This window comes from Staurois parvus, unplaced genomic scaffold (assembly GCF_062004578.1).
Source record: "Staurois parvus isolate SC_StPar_1 unplaced genomic scaffold, SC_StPar_1.0 ptg000473l, whole genome shotgun sequence".
In the NCBI taxonomy this organism is placed as follows: domain Eukaryota; kingdom Metazoa; phylum Chordata; class Amphibia; order Anura; family Ranidae; genus Staurois; species Staurois parvus.
The window spans coordinates 1-27,478 of NW_028318269.1; the positions used below are offsets into that span (position 1 = coordinate 1).

General features: G+C 40.2%; 1 protein-coding gene across 3 annotated transcripts; it reads right to left on the reverse strand.

The window, feature by feature from the left end:
• Positions 1-871: 871 nt before the first annotated feature.
• Positions 872-27,478, reverse strand: LOC149452420 (RNA-binding protein Raly-like). Of its 3 annotated transcripts, none has more exons than XM_089689401.1 (4): positions 27,272-27,447; positions 13,310-13,461; positions 9,297-9,404; positions 2,151-2,428 (listed from the first exon to the last, which is right to left on the reverse strand). In XM_089689401.1, exons 1-4 carry the CDS (start codon positions 27,430-27,432, stop codon positions 2,358-2,360), a joined length of 492 nt encoding a protein of 163 aa, XP_089545527.1. In that variant the 5' UTR covers positions 27,433-27,447; the 3' UTR covers positions 2,151-2,357. The 3 variants fall into 3 exon arrangements, 2 of the variants coding, with proteins under 2 accessions (XP_089545527.1, XP_089545526.1); XM_089689400.1 differs by lacking the exon at positions 2,151-2,428 and adding an exon at positions 2,516-3,021 and having other exon boundaries at positions 27,272-27,466; XR_016314872.1 differs by lacking the exons at positions 9,297-9,404; positions 13,310-13,461 and having other exon boundaries at positions 872-2,428; positions 27,272-27,478.

Consider the following 27,478-nt stretch of genomic DNA (forward strand, 5'->3'; position numbering starts at 1 on the left):
GAGGAGAGAGAGAGAGGAGGGGGAAGGAGAGAGAGAGAGGAGGAGAGAGAGAGAGAGAGAGAGAGAGAGCTGCACACCACAGGTCTCCAGAACAGGTCCAAAGCTTTATTCAGTGATCACATTATAACAGAAGCTTCTGTTAGAATGATGTGATCGCTGAATAAAACTTTGGACCGATTCTGGAGATCAGTGGTGCTGATATTCTCTTGCTCCGATTACATTTGGTTCCAGCCGGTGGTTGCTGCAGCACCCATCAACATCTACAGCCACTTTGCAGTAATGTGCACATTGGGAAAAGTTTGTTGGTTTCCCTCCATTCAACTCTCCTCACTGAGCTCTGCAGTGACTTGAGCTCCCTGCCCTCTGGAGGCTCAGAAAAGCTGTATAAATTCTGCACTTTGCAGAGAAGACTGCAGATAACTAGGTATAACATTTGTAGGAGGATTTATTTGATCTGTGTATCACGTGAGGCCAGTCACTTCACTGGGTATATGTGAGGGTTTACAACAATCTCAACTAACGTGCTTACTGACAAAAAGATACGCTCCAACCGACAGGCTTCTAGAACTTTATCAGACAATACAAAAAAATAGTGCTATTCACTAGCATATATGCTTTTGCAGATGCTTTGTAGGGGTGAGGGTAAATATTTCCGTGCAACTCAATTTAGTTGCAAAATATCCATGAAAATATTTCCACCAAATGGACACCATCAACCCTTTTGCTGGAGCAGCCAAAGATTATCTATCATTTTTCAGCAGGCTACTGACTTCCTAGTAGAAGTTATACAGGTTGCTCCAATGCTAGGAATGTGCCAACTCCCCCCCCCCCCCTCTCCTGCTATTTTCCCCAGGCGTACCCACCCCTTCTGAGTGTTCAGGAATTAATAGCAGGTGTCAGGCTGGAGAGTGGAGGGAGATCAGTGAACATCCATTTGTTGATCTGCCCAGGGTAGTCTGAACCTGGAAGCACTAGACTGAGCACTTTCAGGTTCAGAGCTGTCAAACCATGACTGTTCTGGCTAGGGAAGAAGCTGATGGAGTACAGAAGAGATGTCAGGGGTGTCTGAAATCTCGTTAAAGAGAACCTGACACCTGCACTATGCTGGCACACAAGGCTTTTCAGCACTCTTGCTAAACCATTAAAGTTTTCATAAACACCTAGATAAAACTGTAAAAGCCCCCTACCCCACATACATACATGCACATCGGGTTACACATGCTTATGTAAATTATTGTGCCACATTTATTAGGTATTGCCGCGCATAGTGTAGTGACAATTATTTTAGGGCCATTATACTGATTGTAAGATAAATGGCCTGTATAGGCTTTTAAAAAGGTGCCATTTATGGATACCATAGTTTTTTGCAATTTCACAGGTGAGCGCAATTTCCTAGTTTGACATGTTTAGTATCTAGTTACTCGATGTAAACTTATCTTTGAAATGTTACCATTAGTATTATCAGTTTCGCGCAAAAAAAAAAAAAAAAAAAAAAAGGAAGAAACTGCCGTCAAATATCTTAACGTGTGATGGCCTGTGGCTCTGGCAGCCAGGAGGTTGAGGGGAAGGGTGAGTTGCACAGATTAGTGTCTAGTGTATTAATGTACTGTCTTTTGCTTCCCGTGTAATTTTGTTCCACTTGCTTGAAAAACAAGGCTTAAAAGAGCAGTCTTTTATTACAAACAGGTCAGGTGAGTTATACGTTCTGCATTTAAATGGAATTTTTAATGTGAAATTCTCCCTGACATTTGGTTTTGCAGTGTACTATATGGCATTTTTAGGGAATGTCAGTTAACAGGATAGGAAGCCTGTATGTTAAATGCAATAGCATTTTAGAGACTAACAGGAAGAAAGCCAGTGATAGGTTGGTTCTAGCTCCAGATGTGGATGGGAACCCAGCTGCTATTTTTGTCAGTTCCCTTTTGCCATTTCTGCCTTTATAAAAGCACATTTATAAGTATATGGTATTCAGGCTGAGAAATTGGTTGGAATTAGATGTGACGCAATCTGATGCACAGAGAAGGCAACCAAGAAGCATTTCCTAATTTGCACACCACTTAACAGTAGTGTGGTATTTTTTTTTATCAGCCAACTCAAAATTTTTGAAATTTAACAGAAGGCCACTTTCCTTTAAGTTTTTACGTAGATGGTGCAAAAAGCAGCAGAACGCATATATATGAAGTCCAAGGCTGTAGTGTTCATCCATGATATTATTTCAGAATTATCCAAAATGAGGGAAGAACATTTTATGGGATGATGTCCAGGTAGGGAATATGCAATAAAGTGACGTTACTGCAGGAGTTCTTCCTGGGACCACTTAAGACCAGACCAGTCCATGAACGACTCTCGCAAGTACTTTACCTTCTTGACGGGCTGGACCTGGATGGACCCTTATTCATATTTCTTCTTTCCACTGCTTTGTTAATATCTGAAAAGCATAATTAACCCATCTGTTCAATAGTGTGCAACAGGAGAAAACATGTCATCAAACAAATAAACACAGATACTAAGGCAACTGATTAAAAAGAAAAATGTTTATTTTCAGTCAGTATAGAGTGCCCTGAGCTACAGTACATAGAGTTAAGATATTGCAAGTCATTTTAAAATACTTTATCACCACTCGTCTTACAACACAGTTGTAGTCGAGTTGTCAGGAAGATCAGCTCAGCATACACATTACAAATTGAAGGAAAATCAAAAAGTGCAATAAATGGTTAGGGTGTCCGGAGTGGGGAAAGGGTTTCATAAAATGAAAGTTTTCAAGGGTGCGCATGATGAAACGCATAGGATGTTTTCCCACTGATCGTTTTGGTTATACATTTTCCAAGTTTGGACTTTTGTCAACATAAAAATGCTTAGACGACGATATTACAATGACGTTTTGCTCCTGAGGAAGAGACTGCCCTTTCCAATTGTTTCCAAAATTAAGGTAAGACGTCGGTGGGGAGTGGGAAAAGTCAATCAACAGCACATGGTTGTGATGTTTTGTGTCAAGAAGAATCAATGTATGAATCCATCTTGCTGTAACAAATCAACAAAAGACCAAGTAGTGTAAGTAAGTGAAGCATATTGTAAAATTGTTTGTGATCAACAAATCTGTTAGTTAAATAATATTATACATTAATGGTTGTACTCCAATTTATGCCTTTGTAAAATGCAATTACCTTTACCATTTTACCCCCTTTTTGCTTGCATGGCAGCCCCTTTGTACTAAGTAGGTTGAGTGAATTAACCATTTCCCAAAATTTTGAAGTTAGTGAGAATCACAAATTTTGACAGTTTGAAGCCTCCAACGATAGAGGGCATGATCTAGAATAGCAGTGATCATAAATGTACTACACAGTTTTAAAAGTTGGCTTAAAATAAAACATGCAAATGGCCACAAACACAGGATAATGTATGCAGACACACAGTCCAACATCATGAATAGTAGGCAAATATAAACCTTACATGAACCGAGCTACTACACACTAAGTGAGTACACCACTGAGGATTAATAGATTTAAATTTTGAGAAAAAGTAAACCTTAAAAAGGAATAGCTATAGTAAATTCAAATGCAATACAATACGTACGCCACCCTGCTTCACAACACAATTATACTCAATGTGAATCTCTGACCGTTCTGGAGATAATGGAAAAAGGCTTACAACCATTCAGGTTTTATTTCTGTGTCCATGGGGAGGTCTGTCCCTTCACTTTCTGTTCCCCAAAGGCAACACAGACAACAAAAACCTGAGGCAAACCTGAGTAGAGATGAACGTTCATGTAGATATATTTACAAAGGAGCAGAATGAAACCTGGCAAAAAGAAAAAAAAAAAAAAAAAACAGAAGGTGGATTGTCTAAAGTTCTCAGGTGATAAAAGGAATCAAATTAAATTACCAGGAATAATGAAGAAAGTTCTGGGTATGAATGAAGAATGGGTTAAATACTACATTTTTGCGTATAAAATTTAATGTAAAGCTCAATGGATTCCACAATATGCGCAGCCAGCATTTCAGTTTGCACGCACACTTAATGAACAACTATATTGAAAAAAATCCTTTTCAATAAAGAGAACAAAAAAGGTAACCAAACACGGCAATATCTACAAACTCTTAAGTCTTGAATGTGTTATGCGTATACGTAAACATTTGTGATAGAGGTTTCTGGATATTATGTAACTGGGGCCTACTTTTTTTCTTTTTAAAATACTCAAAGGCCTTTTGAACACTGCAAATTTTAAAAAAGCTCAGTACAGCGGGTTTTTTTTTTACCAAGGTAAAATGTAGCCCATTTACAATGTGCCTTTGCTCACAAGCGCCGCGTATTCCTCAGTAAAATCAGCATTTTTGGTAATTTACGCCACGTGCACACGAAAACGCGCATGAGCATACATGTTGAGTTTTCTAAAGAATGTATTGTGTGTGCAAACGAGCATAAATGTGTGAATACGCGCAAAAAAAAGCAGATGCTCAAAACACTAGTAGTGTGCAAGAGGTCAAACTATAGGGAAAAACAAAAAAAAAAATTGCTGCACACAAGTCTTGCATGAAAAAGTAATTATATGTGCTTTCGCCTACAAATTACAAGTCTCTTAATTTATCAAATGTAGCCATAAAAGGATCGCCATTTTAGAAGCAGTGAGAGGACTGGTATAAATTTGGCATGCTACGTGATCAGTTTAAGGAGTTTAAATATTTCTGTTTTGGAGCAAGCAAAGAAACGCAATCAAAATAACGTACTAGCAGTAATTTACTTGGGTTACGATATAAAATATTCTCAGAAATTCTGTAATGTTTTCCATGGTAATGCTGCTGTCCAAAATGGAATATACGGGGGGGAAATACTACTGTAGTAAATTCTAGCCAGCAATGCGGTTGTGTAGTCTCTAGTAGTCTGGGTCCTCTGCGCAGAGTTTGCACACCAGTTTACTCTGTTTACTCAACTTTAAACTACCAAACGTGTTCCAAGATCCAAATACAATTAGCAAGGAGGCACATGACGACATCTGATCATTTGATATTCCAACCCATTGGCATAATCAATTTGTGCGCACATTTGTTTTGGTCACTTTTGATAATTTTTTTTTCTGGACTGAATCAAAATATTTTGCTGTAACACATTGAACAATTTACTTTATTTTATTTGAGTCAAGCAAGTTTTTTTGCTTCAATGGTAACCCAAGAAGGCTTGTTTGCATAAATGGCGGAAAAAAATAAAGTGGCCAACCCCAGAAAAATTCCATATCCAAACATTGAAACATCACTGATAAAACTAATATGTTTTGTTAGCATTACAGCTAAATCACTGTACTGACATTTTTGTATTCTGCCATATTTAAAAGTGCTACAACCACTGAAAACTTTTCCATGTGTGCTTCAGCTAAATTACTAACAAGCGCACGGCGGAGGACTCAATGTTCAGTGAAAGTGCATTGTGAATAATGCTTTGTGGTCCAAACCCCCCAAAAAAACAGTCTGACACAGATTGTTAAATTGTAGAAGCTGAAAATTTTAATACCATTATAAAAGGGGTTTGGTAAGTGCAAGTGTGTCCGAAATTCAAAGCCATCTTGCACTAGTAGTCCTAGTTGTTATATTGGACTACAGAACAACTACTCTCTATGTGGTAGAGATGAGGGAGAGATTCTGCGAGTCAAAAAGGAAGCCTGGTCAGAACCAAACAGACACTATTCCTTGCAATTTCAGTGTAGAGAGGAAAAAAAGCAAAAAACACAACATGTGGTAGCCATTCACAGAAGGAAATTAGGAGCAGGATGCATTCCTGGCACATCAAGATGTATTTTTTTATTCACTAGCGGGGTCTTAGGTGAGAAACATGGAAAAATGTATGTGTACTGCATGATTTTATTTCTTTGAATGTTACCCAACATAGGCTTTTTATGACATTTCTGCTTGTCTTGCAAATAATGCATCCAAAAACAGACGACACAATTGAATAATTTTTTTAACCTTCCATATTTATTACCGATTGTAGTGTTTAGTTTGTATAACTGAATTTTCATATTTGCCTAGAGCCTTTAACACATTCTGCACCATGTACAGTTGCACTATTGGCTAAAGAATGACTACCCCCCCCCCCCCAACTTATATATACTGACAACAATATACTCAACTATTAATAACATATCAACATGTGAAGAGGATTTAGATATGGAAAGTCCTCATTTGATCATGAAAGTTCCAATAAAAAGTAACACAGAAAGGTGCTACCCATTCTGTAGGTTCAAGAAAACGGAAACTACAGATTACACCTGCTGTTCACAAAGTCTCCCTAGCATTCTGCTGCAATATAGGCCTTCTGCACACAGGGTGTGTTTAGTCCCTCTGAATGCAAGAGCTTGTGGGAGGAAAAAAAAACAAGTGGTAAAAGGTGTGTAGCAGTTGAGTAGTAAGGCTACTTTCACACTAATCCGCTAACAAAAAAAAAAAAAAATGCATTTTGCTGTTGTTTGTTTTTAAAAAGGACATGTGACTCAGGTGCTAGTGCGCTGTTGATGTGTTTTTGCGTTTAATGGTTTCAACAGGGAGGTGTGCTTTTTTTTTTTTTTTTAAATCTCACCAGAAATGAAGCAAGCAGGATTTTTAAAAAAAAAAAAAAAAGCACTGGAGCCGCATGAAGCGGTCCATAGGAATACATGGTCACGTTTTTCTTCCCGATCAGTGTAAGAGCAGCCTAATGCATTCCAATGCCCAGAATAAATTGATATTTTGACCAACGGAATCCATTAACACTCAAACCCTAGATGTGCCCAAGTGTGCTTGTATTATGCAGCTTTTACTGCATTTATGCACCACATTTTTTTTAAAGCATGTTTACACACATTAAAGCAGAACTTTACGCATTGATAAAAAAAAAAGTTATTTAGGAACATACATTCCGCATTGATAAATTATGCTACTAAAATTAGTGTGTGCTGTAAACTGCCTCCAGCATTTTTCCTGTTTCTTCTTGCTGGAGACTGCCATTTTGTTGAAGCCCAGGAAGCTGCCATCTGTTTGATCTGCAACTGCACATATGATCAGTTATAACACCAGTCATCTGATGGTTTGACAGTTTGATTGAGAACACAAGCAAATGTGACAATTACAGTGAGGAACAGAAGTATTTGAACACCCTGCGATTTTGCAAGTTCTCCCACTTAGAAATCATGGAGGGGTCTGAAATTCACATTATAGGTGCATTCTCACTCTGAGAGACAGAATTTAAAAAAAAAAAAAAATTCAGGAAATCACATTGTATGATTTTTAAAGAATTTGTCTTGCACTGCTGAACATAAGTATTTGAACACCTAAGAAACAGCAAGAATTCTGGCTCTCAAAGACCGGTTACTGTGCCATTAAAAAGTCCACCTCTACTCCACTCATTAATCTAACTTAGTAGCACCTGTCTGAGCTCTTTAAAGACACCTGTCCACCCCACAGTCAGTCAGACACTAACTACTACCATGGGCAAGACCAAAGAGCTGTCAAAAGACACCAGAGACAAAATTGTGGACCTCCACAAGGCTAGAAAGGGCTACGGGGGAATTGCCAAGCAGCTTGGTGAAAATAGATCAACTGTTGGAGCAATTGTTAGAAAATGGAAGAGGCTAAAGACGACTGTTAGTCTCCCTCGGACTGGGGCTCCATGCACGATCTCACCTCGTGGGGTATCACTGATAAGAAAGGTGAGGAATCAGCCCAGAACTACAAGGCAGGAGCTGGTCAATGCCATGAACAGAACCACAGTTTCAAAGGTCACTGTCGATAGAACACTACGCCGTCATGGTTTCAAATCATTCATTGCACGGAAGGTTCCCCCTGCTCAAGTCATCACATGTCCAAGACCGTCTGAAGTTTGCCAATGACCATCTGGATGATCCAGAGGAGGCATGGGAGAGTCAAGTGGTCAGATGAGACCAAAATAGAACTTTTTGGTCTAAACTTCACTCATCGTGTTTGGAGGAAAAAGAAGGATGAATTGCATCCCAAGAACGCCATCCCTACTGTGAAGCATGGGGGTGGTAACATAATGCTTTGGGGTTGCTTTTCTGCGTAGGGGACAGGACGACTGCACTGTATTAAGGAGAGGATGAATGGGGCCATTTATTGTGAGATTTTGAGCAACAACCTCCTTCCCTCAGTAAAAGCATTGAAGATGGGTTGTGGCTGGGTCTTCCAACATGACAACGACCCGAAGCACACAGCCAGGATAACAAAGGAGTGGCTCCGTAAGCAGCATATCAAGGTTCTGGAGTGGCCTAGCCAGTCTCCAGACCTAAATCCAATAGAACATCTTTGGAGGGAGCTGAAACTCTGTTGCTCAGCGACAGCCCCGAAACCTGACAGATCTAGAGGAGATCTGTGTGGAGGAGTGGGCCAAAATCCCTGTTGCACTGTGTGCAAACCTGGTCAAGAACTACAGGAAACGTTTGACCTCTGTAATTGCAAACAAAGGTTTCTGTACCAAATATTAACACTGATTTTCTCAGGTGTTCAAATACTTATGTTCAGCAGTGCAAGACAAATACATTCTTTAAAAATCATACAATGTGAATTTTTTTTTTTTTTTTTTAAATTCTGTCTCTCAAGAGTGGGAATGCACCTACAATGTGAATTTCAGACCCCTCCATGATTTCTAAGTAGGAGAACTTGCAAAATTGCAGGGTGTTCAAATACTTCTGTTCCTCACTGTACATAAATAACTGGCATGTGCTGGGAATGAAACAGGTTTTTGAAACTGCTAGAAAAAAACAAAACAAAGCTGGTTTCCACTTCAATCTTTAGACTGCCAAATTTGTAGAGGCCTACCTGCTAACACAGTGCCTAAAAATGGAGAGCAACTCATAATGTGCAGAGCAGGGTGAGACAGTGTATTACTGGATTTTAAACAGTATAGGCACTTGTTTTTAATGTTTTACAGGGCTGCACCTTCAAAAAGGCACCAGTCCAAAAAGTAATCTAGTAAGAATTTTCTGACTTAAAGTTCCACTTTAAGGTGCGTTCAGCAATTTTTTCAGCTCTTCAGCACCTCTCATGAATGCTTTTTTTTTTTTTTTTTTTTCTTCTTTTCAGCCTGTAAATGCCTACGTGTGCTTGGAGACATAGGTCTACATAGAGTCGTTTTTACAGGCTGCCATAAAAAAAAAAAAAAAGTCAAAAAACACTTGTGAAATTGGCATTTGAGCCCAGTGTGCATGAGGCCTTAAACATGATATATAGCGATAACAGAAGGCAAAAGTAAATTAGAGATAAAAGAAAGCAGCACCCTAAAAACAAATATTTTTAATCAACTTCGCAGTTTTGCCTTACCTAATCTATACCCTTTATGCAGCCGTCCATTCTCACCCTTGGAAGCAGCATCTGCATCTTCTTTGCGTTCATACTGCACGAACCCATAGCCATGGAACATGGAGACGGCTGGAAAATTAACAAAAATGTTTCAGCCAGAAGGCAGCACTATTTTATTTCTGGCTTCAGATGAACAAAAATACATACACCAGTAAATGTCTAAATGAACTTCTGGGACAATAAGGTCTCTTTCACACGGGCGATTGTTCTACCGCTTGTATATGCGTGTATTTTTTATTTTGAAATTCCAAAACACTCCTGGCACAGAGATCACTCGCATTTGTACATTGCATTTATCTGTGGTTACGTGTGTTTGCATGTTGCTGCGTTTAGCTGTGGTAGTAACTTCTTGCCTTCTCTATAGCAAGTTTACTTATTTTATCTTTGTACTGTGATTACCTGCGTTTATGTACAGATAGCTGCAGTACATCTCTCCTGGACGCGATCAACTTAATTTTTTCTAAACACATAAAACCAGATGTGAAGAAAATGTTGCTAAACACAGTATGTGAATGGAGCCATAAAGAGATGCATTTGTCTGCATTTAGCTGCGGTAAATAAGTTCCTCTAACCGAAGCTAAAAACTGAAATCTAACCTCCCATGTGAAAGGGGCCTAAATCTCTCATATCACAGATATACAATGTGTATAATTTTAAGCTATTATGCACAGCTATTTTATCATGAACAACCAAGAGTGATTAGGTATAGATCCCATCATAAACATCTTCAAAATCACAGTACAGGACTGTCATCCAGTCAGGATAAATAATGCAGTATATACATTAATTTGCATGCCTTCACAGCAAAGGGTAATTTAGCCCCAAAATGTGTTCTCACTAGATACCAGACAATGCATCTGCATTCTAAATTAGCATAGTCTGGAGGTAATGTTCCCACCTAGTCTGCAACTAATGTATTTCAATTCTTTCAAAATGCTGAAAAGATTAACCTGTAACTCTCATACCATACAGTGCACATACATAAAACTATTTGCAAGAGTCTGGTTGCATATAGACGCGATGTTCAAGAGTTCTAATTAGGTAAGATGCAGCAATCAGCCCCTTTCATATAATTGAACAGGCTGGGACGGTGGCAACTCCACAGTGATCTCTTAAAAGAATAAGTTCACCTTTGGTAACCTGGTTACATTTTCCATCCTAAAAACAAGTTTCATGTCACATGTTTCCACTCCTACAGCCTCCCTGTGACAGAAAGTTTGTTTGTTGGTGTTTAAGGGAATCTTCTGCCACACTCCCTGTCACTAATAATAAATAAATAAAAAGGCTGTGCAAGGCACCGCCCACCCACATCTTGTAGTTGTCAATGAGCTACCAGGGCACTGGTGAGAGCTCTAGTCTGCACAGGCAGGTAGTTACTGAAAGACCGGAAGGATCTGTGAACTATGGACAGACAGCAACTGAGACAGTCCACAGCATCCAGACATTGCACCCATGATCGGATGATCGCAGGTAAAATGCCTTACAGGCCGAAATGTTTAAAAAATAAATAAAATACAGTGAAGGAAATTAGTACTTGATCCCCAGCTGATTTTGAAGGTTTGCCCACTCACAAAACAATGATCAGTCTAAAAATCGAATGGTAGTTGTAACACTCAGACAGAATAGCAACAAAAAAATTAAAAAGAAATGCATGTCTAAAATTGTGCAGTGATTTGCATGTTCATGAGGGAAATAAGTATTTGATCCCCTTCACACAGCATGACTTCGTACTTGGTGGCAAATCCCTTGCTGGCAATCACAGAGGTCAGACGTTTCCTGTAGTTGGCCACCACATTTTCACACATCTCAGGAGGGATTTTGGCCCACTCCTCTTGGCAGATCCTCTTCAAGTCATTAAGGTTTGGTGGCTGACTTTTGGCAACTCAAACTTTCAGCTCCCTCCACAGATTTTCAATCGGATTAATGTCTAGAGACTGGCTAGACCACTCCAGGACCTTAATGTGCTTCTTCTTGAGCCACTTTGTTGCCTTGGCTGTGTGTTTTGGGTCATTGTGATGCTGGAACACCCATTCACGACCCATTTTCAATGCCCTGGCTGACAGAAGGTTCTCACCCAAGATTTGACGGTACATTGCCCCGTCCATCGACCCTTTGATGTGGTGCAGTTGTCCTGTCCCTTTAGCAGAAAAACACCCCCAAAGCATAACGTTTCCACCACGTTTGACAGTTGGGATTGTGTTTTTGGGGCAGCATTCCTCCTCTTCCAAACATGGCGAGTTGAGTTGTTGCCAAAGAGCTCGATTTTGGTCTCATTTGACCACAAACACTTTCAACCAGTCCTCCTCTACATCATTCAGATGTTCAGTGGCAAACTTCAGATGGGCCTGGACATGTGCTTTCTTAAGTAGAGGGACCTTGCAGGCACTGCAGGATTTCAATCCTTGTCGGCGTAGTGTGTTACCAATTGTTTTCTTGGTGACTGTGCTCCCAGATGCCTGGAGATCATTGACAAGATCCTCACGTGTAGTTCTGGGATGATTCCTCACAGTTCTCATGATCATTGACACTCCATGAGGAGATCCTGCATGGTGCACCAGACCTAGAGACTGACAGTTGCTTTGTGCTTCTTCCATTACCGAATGATTGCACCAACTGTTGTCACCTTCTCACCAAGCTGCTTGGCGATAGTTTGGTAGCCCAGACCAGCCTTGTGTAGGTCTACAATCTTGTCCCTGACATCCTTGGACAGCTCTTTGGTCTTTGCCATGGTGGAGAGTTTGGAATCTGATTGTTTGATTGCTCCTGTGGACAGGTGTCTTTTATACAGGTAGCAAAATGAGATTAGCAGCACTCCTTTTAAGAGACTGCTTCTAATCTCAGCTTGTTACCTGTATGAAAGACACCTGGTAGCCAGAAATCCTGCTGAATGATAGGGGATCAAATAATTATTTCCCTCATGAACATGCAAATCAGTGCATCATTTGTTAGACATGCACTTCTTTTGAATTTTTGTTGCTATTCTGTCTCTCAGTGTTACAACACACCTACCATTTGATTTTTTTTATACTGATCATTTGTTTGTGAGTGGGCAAACATTCAAAATTAGCAGGGGATCAAATACTTATTTCCTTCACTGTATGCATTATACCTGCAAAAAGATTTATTTTGTATTTATTTATTTCTGTATTCAAAGGTAAACTTATCCTTTAAACTGGCACTACATGGATTGATATGTGGCTGGATTTCAACTTATGTATGGTCAGGATGGTTTACAGAAGCCAATCTACTTGTGTACAACCACTCTTGAATTTTTGCCACTCTCAGTGCCACCAGCTATAGCCAGCATTGCTGATCAGTGTAAGAATGCAAAAAGGCACAGCGGGGGGATTCCCCCATCCACCCCTAATGAGTGGACGAGGGAAGGATGTAATTTTTTTTTCTGTTCAACCCACTGTTTGAATGCCGAAAAACACAGCACTCGTGCCCTGTGAGCAGGAAAAACACTTAAGTTTTCTGCAAGTTATCTTTCAATACTGTTTTTCTTTTTAAATGGTTTTTGTGCACCACCCACCTAAAGAGATTACATTTTGATTACTCCCTGTGAGCCATGCTTGAGGGCAGAGTGTACTAACAGGAGGGGTCAGGAACAAGATTTCTTAAAAGCCTGCAAGTTGTGAGTGGTGGTAGCTTGGATAGTAGTGTGTGCATGTTTTTGGTAATTTCCTGAGCATGGAGTGGGAAATTTTGATTTTTGTAATCAAATCACCGGCAGCTAAAGCTTTCTCATCATCTGGTTTCCCTACATCCAGATTTGTGGCACAAATATATGAATATATTAAATCTCATTAATTATTGACTCAGGAGTTGTTTCAAAATAATGACTTATCTTACTCTTTTTCCCTCCAATAGAAATTCCCAACTCAAGAATTATGCTAATTTATGCAGAATTACAAATAAAAACAAAAGGTAAAGTGGTGCTCCTAATGAAATTGTTAAAATAAAGCATTACTAACCAGTGATCTCTCCATATTTAGAAAACAGGCTTTCAAAATCTTGACGGCTCATCTGGTTCGTTGGTAAATTGCCGACAAAAAGTCTTCGGTCTAAATCGCTGGGATCATCGCTCTTTGTCAGGTTCTCAGAAGCCTTCTTGCGTTTATTATCCCTTTGAGAAGACATGGCTGACATATTCCAAAAGAACTTCGCAAAAGAGAAAAAAATGGCCATGCATATAATTTCAAAACCATAAATAGCCAATACACAAGATAAGCCATCTTTCCAAAATGCAGATTTAGTTCAGTTTTCAGCAAAGCTGTGTGCACGCATTCCAAAGCAGAAAATACGCCGTAGAAATATTCGCTTTAAATTTTTGGTCTTCTGTGAGAGGCCAAGCCATTCACAACATTTTTAAAATTTACTAAGTAACCAATACAAAAGATAAAACCTGGTGGTAAAGACAGCAACCACTTAAATATATTAAATTTTTCTTCTACAGCATTGTGTGACCACAGTGAACTGTAAACTACAGTAGCTTAAAAAACAATTCAAAAAGTCTTTAGACATATGTTACAAAGGTTTATGAAAAAGGAGTCAAACCTGTTATCATACAAAACGTAGCATTCATTTTGAAAAGCATCATTAACCAAACTAGATCAGGGTAAAACACTGACAGCAGTCTTGCTATTGGGTACATTTCACTATTATTAGATTCAGACTAGGGGAATAAAAAGAGAAAAAAAAAAAAGATCACAGATCTGATTATATAATTGATATTCTCCCTTGAGAAGAGGCATTTCAGGGAAGATATGATCACATGTATAAATGGTCAATACAGTTAACTTGGTGGAAAGGTATTCACTGTAAGGTAATTACAAAGGACAAGGGGGCACACTTTGTGACTGAAGAAAGTGGATTACAAAAATAAATGCCAGGATCCTGCAGAAGTGTCAATGGACTACGAGTGCATTGAAAGATGTGCCTAAACTACACATGGCTTTTGTATTTACAGATCTGCACACTTTTCATTCTGAATAACTCTAATAATCCTACTTTCCCCAAGTTCGACCAGAACTCTCAACACCTGCGGCAATTCTCCAGTCTACTGAGGCTACCAAAATTATCAGCAAGAAGGAGCAGAGGAATTGCCAACTTGTACTTCTTCCCACTCCTCTTCTCAGATATATCATGATTTGCCTTCTGAGATGTTCTGACTATTAGGCTGGAATAAATGTTCTTAAAGTGGAACTAAACACTAAAAAGAGGGGTTCTGCTTTATGTCCTTCAACCCCCCCCCCCAACCCCAGGCTCGCAAAACCTCTTGGGACACATCACAGGACCCAGAAGGCTGCAGGACCGCTCATTCATAAGAAACGCTGCAAACTGTGCAACCAAATCAATCCATCAAAAAGTGTTAGACACTCAAAAAGGGATCTTCAATATTTCCGGAACATACAGCTGCACCTCTAGTAATGTGTACTTTATCCCGTGCAGAAAATGCAGCAAAGGATCTTATGGTGGTGACACAGGACAGACGTTGCAAACAAGAATGAATTTGCAGACATACCATCAAGGAACATAAAGATGATGACCTTTGCACACCTGTGGGACATCATTTCGCACAACCAGACCACATAATGGGAGACCTCAATATCTTGGTTCTTAAAGGAAATTTGAAATCCATTCAGGAAAGAAAAACTTCTGAACTAAGAATGATAACTCTATTTGACACAAGAGATAACGGCCTGAATTTGGACATGGGATTCCCCAACCATTATCCAACAGTTTTATGACTATCAGCTCAAGCGTCACTCCCTCTGTGATGTGGGTGTTGTCTTACACCCCCCCCCCATTTTGCTTTTCCTGTGTCTGATCTGTAGCCTTTTTTTTTTTTCCATCTCTTCTAACATTCTGCTAAAACTTTGTGATTTGTATAGTACTGCTCAGACCTTGAAGAAGGGGACATTCCCCGAAAACTTGTCCTCAAAATTGTATGTTAGTGCAAATAAAAAAAGTATCCACGGAAAGTACTCAATTGTTTTAGTCCATATTAAAAACATTGGTATACACCTGTTTAAAAACAAAAATAGTTGCTGACTTCAGGAATACAAGAAATCATTTGTGGCATCCATAAAGCTTTGCCAAGTCTATTTTTATATAAAAGCTATAGACAAATAAATAAATCAGAAATTCAAAGAGAGCAGTAGTATATATAGAATATCTACCCACCTATTCAGTACTTTATTATTCAGCCCAGCAATCCCTTAGGTTTTTAAAATTCAAGGCAGAAGGACCTGTGACACACTGGCTAGCCATACACACTCCTGGTTCACCCCATCATTAGATTCTTCTATCCACACTTATGCAGGCCATAGACTGTTCGTTTGTCAGCCGATTTTTCGTCGGAAAGAATAAATTGGATGATTTTTGCACTGTTAATGGGACAATGGCATTGGTCGATTTTTGCGGTTCCTCCTCATTTCTTTTATTGGTCATGCTGGAAAATTAATGAAAAACGGCCAATTTTTGCAATCATTGGTGGCAACATTGGGTTACAAAACAAATGATGTTATGATGTTTTGTTTTTGTGGGCGAAAAATTGGCCGATAAATGAACCATCTATGGCCTGCATTAGCCACATGGATGGAGGAATCTGCACTGCCAGGTATTGTAATTTGATAGCTGCAGCACCTAAAGCTGCTGGGATTCATGGACAGTAATTGTATCTGAATGGATTCAGTTACTGTTCAGTCAACTTCCTACCTGACCCAGTCAATTTTTGAAAGGCTTGTCAAGTTGTGTTATTGCTAGCTTTTCATCAAGTACCTCATAGGGTCAATATTCTACATTACAGATTATACATATAAGGGTTCATGTTAACAGGCATTTTAGTGAAAAGCTGTGTTGTCAAACACATGAAGCATGTAATAAAATGATAAATGCAGTATTCAATCTGCTAAGGCGCTGTATTCTGTCAGCGGCAAGACTTCACTGATGCACTGATCAGCGCTGCCGACTATACCAAGCAGTGCTGATCGAACGGGAAAAATCCAACAGATTGTTTGCACAGAAATCAATCAGTAGTTCAACTTCTGTACAATCAGCCTGCCTAAACATGGATTGAAATGCAGTTGTTCCCTGCTGAACCAACCGAACTGTGATCCATGTATGGCCGGCATTAGTCTTGCCAACCTTTAGGCTGCTTTCACATTGAGGAGTTTTTGAAGCATTTTTGCGGTAAAGAAAAAAAAAAAAAAAAAAAAAAAAAAAAAACGCCTGAAAAACTCAAGAAAACAGCTTTCCTGTGTATGTGAAAGCATTGCACTTGCGGTGCGGTGTAAAAACTCCTGCTTGCTGCATCTTTGAGGCATGTTTGGGGAGTTAAAAAAAAAAAAAAAGAAGCATGGTGTACCCCCCCAAAATCCATACCAGGCCCTTATCTGAGCATGTTAGCCCCGGCAGGTCAGGGGCTCCCACCCCCAAAGTACCTTGTCAAGGGCCTCTTCCCCACAACCCTGGGCTGTGGGGGTCTCGCTCGTCCCCCCTCCCTTCCTGACCTGCATGCTCGGACAAGCGTCTGATATGGATATATTTTTTTTTTTTTTTTTTAAATGGTGGCGTGGGGGTTCCCCTCAAAATAGAAACCAGACCCAAAGGGATTGGTATGGATGGAGGGGGGGAGACACTACGCCATAAAAAAAAAAAAAAAATGTTTTAATTGCCAGCAATTCTCGCTCTTACATTCAGGGGGGAACCCCACTGACAGCTGAAACATTAACACATGGTTTTCACTACTAAAATACCACATGACTTGATAAAATAACTTATGCGGTATCTTAGTAGTGTTATTTTGTGAATTCAAACTTTTTTCTAAAAAAATGCTATGCGGTATCCTAACACATACTTGGATGCGGTAAGATACCAAAACGTGCAAATCTATTTGAGCTAGAAGAGTAAGTCACATGTGCAGGATGTTCCGCTTGGGAAAAAAATAAAAACAAAAAAAACAAAAAGGCTCCAAAAATGCTAGTCATTTTTCAAGCATTTTTGAGGCGAACCAGTGTGAAAGCAGACTTATAAAACAGCCCATAGATTACGTCATTTTCTTTCCTTCCACCACATGTAGAAAAGAAAATTCCCTTGCTTCCCCCATCAACAGTAAATGAATATCAGAAAATCCAACAGGCTGGTTATACCCAAGTCAATCAATGGATCAACTTGGGTACAATCAGCCTGCCCATACATGGATCGAATCTCACCCGGTACCCGAAACTGGCCAAATTTTGATCCATGTATGGCCAGCTTTAGTATGCTTATTCCTATCAAAACACATTTTAAAAAGTCCTTCAGTGATGGATATCCGATTACAAGTTGTATTAGAGCATTTTCTGAATCTGTTCAGTAGGCGAGAAGGGGTCATTTGGAAGATTTTATAGCAACCATTGTATGTTTAAAAGAAAACAACCTCCTAAAGCCATCAGTACTACCAGATATCCAGAGGCACACCTGCAGGAAAAGAATATTTAAGAGAAAGGAATACACATTTTCAAACAAAACAATTAATCAAGCTACTGAAGCCCAATAAAGTTCAAGACATATTGTAACTGCTGTATTTGCCACACATTTCACCTTGATCATAATCTAGGCATCCTGAACAGTTCTCTATTTCAAGGGGACCTCCAAAATAATAGTTGAAATGTACCTCAACAATATATTTGAATGGTAGTCTGTGTCACTGCTGGTACTGTGCTTTCTTTACACCTACCTCACCACAAGTAAATGGTATTATGGTAAAATAGGCAATTTCTGGAATATCATAATATACTTTATGGTCTGTTCATGTATGGCATACAAAAGCAAACATGCCAGCATCAGGACATAAACATAGATGCCCTGTTTTCTGGCTATGCACACTGTTAAAAAACATTCCAAAGCAAAAATGGAATGAATATGGCAAAACCACAACTTTGTCTAGAGAATAGAGAAGCAATAATAATGAGACCAATGGTAGACTGGAGATCATATCTGTGGGATACGGGACAAAAGTTGGTCTTTATGGAAAAGTGACAAAAGAAAAAAAAAAAAACGCACACAAACACAAAGAAATGCAGGATATGCAGTTCTCTAAACTAAGGCTAGGTTCACACTATGCAGGTTAACAAGGCAAATGCATTTGTGTGGGCACAGCAGGTCACCTTTTTCAAATTTCTTCCATAGCGAAACTGAATAGTGATATGTGGTTTTCGGCATGAGAAAACATGCTGCAGTTTCCAGTGCATGGGGTGCCATTAAGAATTAACGGCACCCTGTTCATCTGCTAACAGCGCTTGTTTGAAAAGGGTGTGATTACATGCAGTCCTGCACCACATATAGTGTTAAACTGGATTAAACTCATTCAAACTTGTCAATGTGGATCATTAGTGATTACATGTGGAACACCCAGGAGTTCCTAGTGATAAGTTGTGGGTGGCAGCCCTATTGAAAGCCTAGGAGGCCAACAGTTCCCGCACCTAACAAAGGCTCACATATAATCACTCATGGAGCAATTGCCAGCGAATGGCTGGCCCTGAACGCAGCCTGTCTATACCAAGGATCCAGGGTGGATAAAAAAAAAAAAAAAAAAAAAAAAAAAATCCGATTTTTTTTTTTTTTTATTTAAATCGGATATTTTTAAATAAAATGCTGAGGAAAATATATTACCATCCAAAGGTTATTCCATCATTAAATAAAGATTAGTTTTTTAATTATGTAGAATAAGGCTGTATATGTTTAATTTTTTTGGTAAATAAATTCCATGAATCCATTCACAATGTCATGCTCTTCCAGAGGTTTTTGTAAGATTATTGGGCAGTTTCTCTGCCTACAAGATATTATCACAGATGCTTGGTTTACTTTTGCAGTTCTCAAAACTGAATTTGACTCAGCGGAGATCACATGCCTCTTCTTCACAGCAAAAATGTTATAACATGAACAGAGTTAAGAAAAAGACCTTAATCCTAACTTCTACAAACCTATGAATACAGAATCAACCCCTTCAGTGCTAAGTTTCAAGAAGTTCAGTGAATAGAATAGAAACAATATTTTTCTGATTGTTTGGAGTGGAATAGATCTGCACAAGAAGAAAGTGAAACTAAGTGTGAGGAGGAAGGGGCTGACAGTCTAAGTTTCTTAAAATATATAGATTTTGTTTAGCCAAATTAGTTAACAAACATGGATGTTTGTTTAACCAAATCACATATGCTGGAATGTTATTGTTTCAGTTGAATAAATCTATTTAATTTGTTATTATTAAGGTAATGATTATTTTTCTCCTTCCTAAGTACAACAGAAAAGTTGTCCAAATATGAATGATTAACCTATTAAACTGGGAATAAAAAAAACTAATATGAAAAGTTGTTATTCTAAAAATCTTCATCTACTTGCATATTAAAGTTATACCAGCAAGAATTAGTCTTTATGTAGAAAACTAGGATTTAAATCAAGCCTTACTGACTAGTGATTTAAATCAAATCCACCCTGCAAGGATCACAGCTGTTTCCGACTGCTAATTTACAGGAACCCCTGCTGGGTCTCCTCCATGTAATTGTGAACAGCCCCATTTGCCCACCCAGCCACATCATTCACATTATTCTGTGAATGAGAAGACTACAATTTCTGACCGCCTTTGTGGCCGTCAGCTTGTAGTTCTTAATGAACTACCACGGCGCCGTGATAGTTCAATTATTCTTCCTGTCCAAGTGTATATGTTTTCTAGTACTATGTACAGGCACACAGACAGGTCTACAGGAGACCTGCATGACACCAGCAATCTGCTGACCACTGGTGCAATACTTTACAGGCTTCCATAACGAAATATACTAAGTGCACATTTTTTGACAGCAAAAAATGTGCATTTATTATTTGTTAAAAGACAAACTTATCCTTTAAGGTCCTGGGCATAAAAAAGCCACATACATGGAAATTCTAAATGGCGAACCAGTTTCAGCCTACAAACCACACAAATGTTCACATTCAAACAGCACCCCGACACAGACAAAACCAATGGTGTAAAACTGACAAAAAACACCAAACCTCAATCTGACTGAAAAACTGGCAACTGCAGCAAAAAAATGGTTCTATGAAGTACTGACTTGGTGGTGCTTGCACAACCATTTTTTTTTTAAAACATTTTGTATTACATTAAAGCCACATTGTCACAGGCATCCAGTTATGGAGGCACATGTGACCTCATTTTATGATACAGAGCTTTAAAGTAGACCTACACTGCATCTGAGCACCACAAAGAAAAAAAATGCTATACTATAATTTAATATTCAAAGCAACCCCCCCCCCCCCCATGTCTCCATGCTTTTTTTGTTTTGCTGAGAAGTCACTTTGAAAAACACCTCCCTAGCATTTCTGGTTGTACCCAACTTGAGTGAGGGCAGATGATTCATGTAGCATTTACTTCCTGGAATCCAAAAAGGATATTGTGCAGGATTGTGATCCAAAATAAGAAAACTGCTCCATAAGTGATACAGAGCTCTCAGACATCTCAGTCTTCCAAAGCCAGTGTCCACAAAAACTGTACGGAGGGAACTTCATAAGCAAGACATCCACAGGCAAGCTGCAATTGCCAAACCACTACTGACCGATATTAATGCTCAGAAGAGGAAAGAGTGGCGCAACACCCATAAATCTTGGACTATCGATTAATGGAAGACTGTAATATGATCCAATGAAAGGAGCTTCACACTGTTCCCAACCACCGTACATGTGGCAAATACCCTTCCAAGATTACGACCAGGGGTGTCTTGTGGCAACAGTAAAGCATGTTGGTGGCGCAATCTTGGTTTGGGCAGGCCCCCATCATCACCTTGAAAGGTAGAGTCACTGCCAGCGACTAAGTACAAATTATGGCCGACCATGGTGCAGATATTGTTTGCCAAAGACTGCGCCATTTACCAAGACAAATGCTTTGGATTTACACAGCTGGTGTTGACAAATCGTGATTTGCCGAGCATGCAAAGTCTTGCACCTTCCCTGGGCACCGCAGTCACCGGACCTCAATATCGTAGAGCCACTATAGTCAATTTCGGAGAACAAGGTTTGGGCTGATTTTCCGCCTCCAGCATCACTGCGGAAACTAGAACAATTTTTGCATGAAGAATGGTATCAGATTCCATTATCCAAGACTTATTGGCAATTCCCAGGAGAATTCAGGTCATCTTGGATGCCAAACATGGTCCAACAGCATATTAGGTAACGATTTTGTTTTGTTTACCTGGCGTTTCCATAATTTTGTCCAACCTCCGTAACTTCCTATTTACTAACACTAGCAGCATAAAGATTGAAAATAGTCAATGTTGATAAAAGTTCCACTTTAAAAAAGTGTGTAAAACCAGCTACGCTATGTCACACATTTCACAGAGCCTGCCTTCTGAACTACTGAGGAGCAGTTTTGGGAGGCGGGGTCAGTACAGGAATCCCAGTTTACAGGCAAGCAAGGTGCCATGAATATGAAAAAATATGAAATGAAAGCAGCAGAAGAGAAGATGCCAAGCTTGCAGGGAATCCATGAAGTTGTGGAAAGAGATAGCCAGCAGACAGGCAGAACATATGAAAAAAAAAAAGATGTTTTAAAGTAATCATATTGGATTGTCAAAAATTATAATTGGTATTGTTAGGACAATGCTGAGTTATAAAACAAGTGTATGCTGAGACCACAGATTTCCTTTAACCCTAGTAGCCAGTAACTAGGTCCAGGAAGTGTCACAAGGTGGAAAGGGAAGGCATTACTGCTCCCTCTAGACTTAAGTAAACACTGGATATTTGAATTGTGGCTGCAACAGAGGGAAACATGTATTTCTCTTTGTAAAGATATCTTATTAGCTTTATTGTTTTCAGTAGGATAATTCAAAATTCAATGACAGAGTGAGAAAATGCATAACCAGCAAAGGAGGAAAAAAAAAAAAGCCTGTATACATAAACAGTAAATACAGCTAAATGTACATTTGATGTTAATTACTAAATATTAAAAAAAAAAAAAATTGCATTCCAGAACATTTTTGAAAAAAAAAAAAAAAACAAAAACACAAGGAAGTGACATGTTAATGTGCAAATGACAAGGCTTAAAGTATTACTAAACCCAGGACCCTGCATTCACTATATCTGGTCTCCCACAGTACACAGAACATGGAAATGCAATTCATTTAGTAAATATAAACTGCTAAATACCTTTTCTCATCAGCAGTATTTTGACTTCTATCAGCATCCAGGAGAGCACTGGTTAAAGCTTGTAGGAGGAGTTTTCATTCTCCTATGACTGCCCTATAAAATTGCATGACCCCTGACCCTCTGTCTGGACAGTGCTGATTGGCCCTGCTGTGCTGATCACATGCATTCTATCAAGAAAAAAGAAAACTCTAGCAATACACACCAAATTGAGCATGTGCAGTGTCCCCGAGGCTCTGTTCTTTCAGGAGATGAAATGGGGAACGTTGGAAGAAGGGGAAGATCAGAGAAGAGTGTAACAAACAGCGTATTTACACAATGCAGAGGATTAACCCCTTAAGCTCCACAGTGCGTATAAAAAGCATGCTTTACTGCATATACAGACTGATTTTACTGTTGTTGGTTTAGTAACACTTTACAGTTGACTAAAACAGAAATCAAAGGGTGTATCCACTACAGGTAGTGTGAATAGGTGATTTTAGACAGGACTTCTTATAAGTTCAAGTTAACTAAGAAAAAAAAATACTTTGTGTGTATATATTAAACAGATGAGTTAGGGTGTTTTGTTGCCGAGTGTGCTGGGGACCATCCTGTATACTGCACAGCCCATAAGCAACCTTTACTATTTGCTAGTCTCAAAACAGATCAGAAGCTGCCATCCATGCTAGAAAAATCATATATACACATACATACATATATATATATATATATATATATATATATGAAAATAGAGGGTACTGAAATTCGTCACCATTTCACAAGTGCGCACAAATTAAAGGTTTGACAAGTTGGATATCTATTTACTCGCTGCAACCTTATCTTTTATGTTTTACAAAAAAGGTGATTTATTGCTTTTTTTGTGCCCTAAAAAAAAAAATGGAATACCCACCATTTTATTCTCTAGGGTATCTGATTTCAGAAAATATATCATGCTTGGGGCTTTTATGTAATCTTCAGGCCTAAAATTATTCTTTTTATCTTGTGCAAAAAAACAGCAAAAACAGCTCTGGCAGCGAAAAGGAATAAAAGGATAATCCCTGACACTCCCCTTTCCTGACAAGCACCCAATCGGTGCTCATTACACTGCATGGTGTCTCTGCTCCCTGCTTGCCTCTGAGTGCGGTGCTGGAGAGAGGCAAGGAGAGAAGGAGATAAACAGCGGAATGTTAAAAATATTAAAAAGTAGTCATAAAACGTCTTGTTTTTCAAACATTCCTAATATCACCTCCGATTTAAATACGGTTTTGGTTGAAAAAATGTATTTTTTATTTGGACAAGTAGATTGTTATGAGGGACAAGTAGATTGGGAGACCTATTTAGTCCCTTGGACAAGCATTTTTTTTCTAAAATTTCCACACCCCTGAAGATGTGTTTTATGTGCAGTTAACAATTTACTAGCACCTGCATGTGTGTTGCAAGAGCACCACGTTCATTCATGGGAACTGGGCACTTAACGTGCCTTTCCCGCACCACATTTTGAAGAGAAAATTCCACTTTATGCTCTCTCCCCCCACATGTGGCAGAACGGGCATCTCATTTTGATTGGTGAGGACAGCGCTGGATCCCTGGACAGGCAAGTGTCTATTTATTGAGCCCTGGTTCACACCTTGTCTGGCAATTTGGAATTGTCAAATCACACACCCTATATGTGCCTATGGAACAGACTTTGTGATGCCACATCAATTTTGAAAAAAAGATTCCCGCACTATTTTGGGCGATTTCATGTGTGACTTGCATAGACATCTGTGCAGGAAGTTGTGCGATAAGCCGCATTCAGTGTGAGCCAGGGCTAAAAGTCAGCAGCTACAGTATTTGTAGCTTGACTTTTAAAGGATAAGTTAACCTTTGGAACATGTGGCACGACTTTTCAGGTTGGAGCATGCAACATGCACCAGCCTCCCTGTGATAAGGATCCATAATTTGAAAAGAATGCAGCCTTGCGGGGCTACGTCCACACCATTCATTCACAGTTTCCTGTGAATGAATACCTACCTACAAGTGCTGTTCTACAGCTTGAAATTCTTAATGCATGACGACAGTGCTGGTGAGAACTCCCAGACTTCCTGGATTTCAGTAACTGCCTGGCCGTATTGAAGGTACAAGCAGATAGTGTACTGAGTCTACAAGAAACTGATATTGCACCCATGATATGCTGATTGCGAGTACAATGCTTTATAGGCTCCTGTAAGGGAAAAAAAACAAACCAAGAAAACCACAAAAACTTTTTTTTTTTTTTACCTGCAAAAAGATATATTCTTTTTTTTAATAAAGTGAATGTAACTTTTAGAGTGGTAGTAAACAGCCACAAAAAAAAAATAAAATTTAGCAGCTGCAAGTTTAAGTCATGATGTACTTATATGCAGTGTATCCTAGCACATTATGACAGACTTACCTGGACACAGAGTCCTCCAGTGCAGGGCTGTCACGGCTCACAGGTGCATCCATCCCTACCCGGTCTTCCTTCCAGGTTCGCATGTATGAACGTCTGGGGCCATGATAACGTCATTCCTGCTTATGTGTGCGGAAGCCCCGACCCCGAAGGTCCAGCACAGGTATACCATCCCGTCAGAGCGCATGCATCTTGACATCACCGGCCGCATGCAGATCTCTTAAACAGTGCAACTGATCCTACAGGTAAGTCTTATTATAGACCTACCTGTAGATAAAAGTTAAAGCAGAGTTCCACTCACCCAGTCAAAAAATAAAAGTCAGCAGCTACAAAAACTGTAGCTGACTTTTAAAAAACAGCCACTTACCTGTCCCTCGGTGTGTCCCCTGCAGCCCGTTTCACCGGCCGTCCTGGATTCCAGGAGGCCGGCATCTTCAGTGTGGGCACCCGGCTGTGACTGCTTGCGGCTTCACAGCCGGGTACCCACTGCGCATGCATGAGTAGCACTGCACTTCATGAATGATCCTGCAGTCTTCTGGGACCTGTCGCATGTCCCAAAACACTACAGGGAGGGAGGACAGCTACCGCTTCCAATCACCTAGGCCAGGGGTAGGCAACCTGTGGCTCTCTAGCTGTTGTGGAACTACATTTCCCATGAGGCACTGCAAAGATTACAAAACAGTTACAGCTATGACTTGCAGAGGCATGATGGAACTTGTAGTCCTGCGGCTCTCAGGTTGCCTACCCCTGGCGTAGGCGATCGGACTGGAAGTGGGTACCTATCAAAGTCAGGTACCCACTCACCCCCCAAAAGGTGCCAATTCTTAATGGGGAACGGGGAAGCAGTCCTTAAAGTGAAACTTCCCCTTTTGGGTGGAGCCCCGCTTTAAAAAGCAGACTTTAATGCCACTTTTTTTCATCTTTCTAGGATGAAGATCCTCTTAAATGGCGCTCATGCACCAGAAAACACACGCCATTTATGGGTGCATGATTCTGCATGGTGCTTCTGAGCAGCTGCGGTTTTTTGTTTTCTTTTTTAAACAATCGGGGACCTTTGCCCCACAAGTAGAGCGGGCCGCTGTGCCTCTGCAAGGAAAAATGTCACCAGCACACCAAGGATCACCAATATGGGTCCAGACACTATTACAATCTGGGAGTACCACGATACACGTGACCACAATGTTTATATCCCCAGTAATGCAGTTTATGCACATCTGATGGTTTTATTTTCGCAGTTTGTAATGTTTCTATTTACATTGATTTGAATGCATTTTGGAGGGAACATAACATCATGGGGCGGGGCCAAGCTCATTTCACTCTGATTGGTGGATGGTTTTCTTAACTAGTTCTCCAGTTTCTATCACAATTTGTCACATGCCTGATGAAGGGGTCCTGAGAGACTCCGAAACGTTGCCTTGCTGCAACTATGTGATCGTTCATTAAAACCTTTGGCCCCATATTGGTGATCCTCAGTGTGCTGGTGACATTCTCCCTTGCGGATTCTGTTCCAGCCGACGGTCGCTGCCGCACCCACTTATACACACCGCCATTTTTAACGCAGGAACATGTGTGTTTGGACTATACACTTGCTGTGCCCCTTCAAACACGCCTGACAGCCGGTTCGCGCTAAACGCAGGAAAGGTGCATTTGTTGAGCCGCTCGCACTGCCTACGAGAGATGCTTGCAAGTTCTATTCATTGTTAATGGCGTTCCAAATGCATTTCTCAAACACAGCACATTTGTAGCCACCTGGTTGGAAGGTACCGCAGCACCATGCGGTTTGCCAAATGTAGGCCCTGCACTACTTTTTGCATGACTGGCAGCTCGCTGAAAGGAACGGGCTGTTGAAACCGAATTGTGTGGAAACGCATGTGTTCTTGGGCCCCAAGTGTGCTACAACGCATGTCACATCCTCACACATTACAGCAACACAATTGTGTGAACCCATTGTCTGCATGGAGTAATCCTAAGCAGTCTACCACAGATATTTTTATATAAATATATACATACATATTACAGGAAGCACAATATACAACTACAAATGAGTCCAAGCACCACAAGGAGACCACTTCTTCAATGTCTTCTGTGTGCCACAATGATACACTTCACATGTCATCCAATAGCAATATTAGGTGGACTGGGCCTTTAAGACCCCCTTATATGAGAGGCACGCCACAGACCGAGGAGAGCGGCGATATCTGAGAGGTAGAAGCCGGGCCGCCTCAGGTCAGACACGTTTCACGGCGCGCACAGGAATGGAATGTGGCGGCCTCTCCTTACGTGCGGCCTACCACACACACCAATGAACTAGGCCCGCAGGATGCACAGAGGACGCAGCCCGTTCTACAGGCTCCTGTGAGGAGGACTCTGCACTCACCGCTGGCTCTCGCGGGCTTCCTTTTCCTCTCTCCCGGGTTCCACGCACCTGCCGTACACAAAGCACGCACACTCACTCCCTTTACTGTCCGATACACGCCGTTTCACTTTACGACCAACACCAGGCCCGCCTTCTCCGCTTCTCAATACGCAGCCCCTCATTGGACGGCCAGGAGCAACGTGACCGAGCGTAAAAGCCACGCCTTCC

Coding starts and splice junctions, on each gene's coding strand:
- LOC149452420 (XM_089689400.1), bottom strand. CDS start 27,432: ATGAGGGGCTGCGTATTGAGAAGCGGAGAAGGCGGGCCTGGTGTTGGT. Junction 13,462..27,271: donor GAAGCCCGCGAGAGCCAGCG/GTGAGTGCAGAG, acceptor GTCTTCTCAAAG/GGATAATAAACGCAAGAAGG. Junction 3,022..9,296: donor GCATAAAGGGTATAGATTAG/GTAAGGCAAAAC, acceptor GATTTGTTACAG/CAAGATGGATTCATACATTG.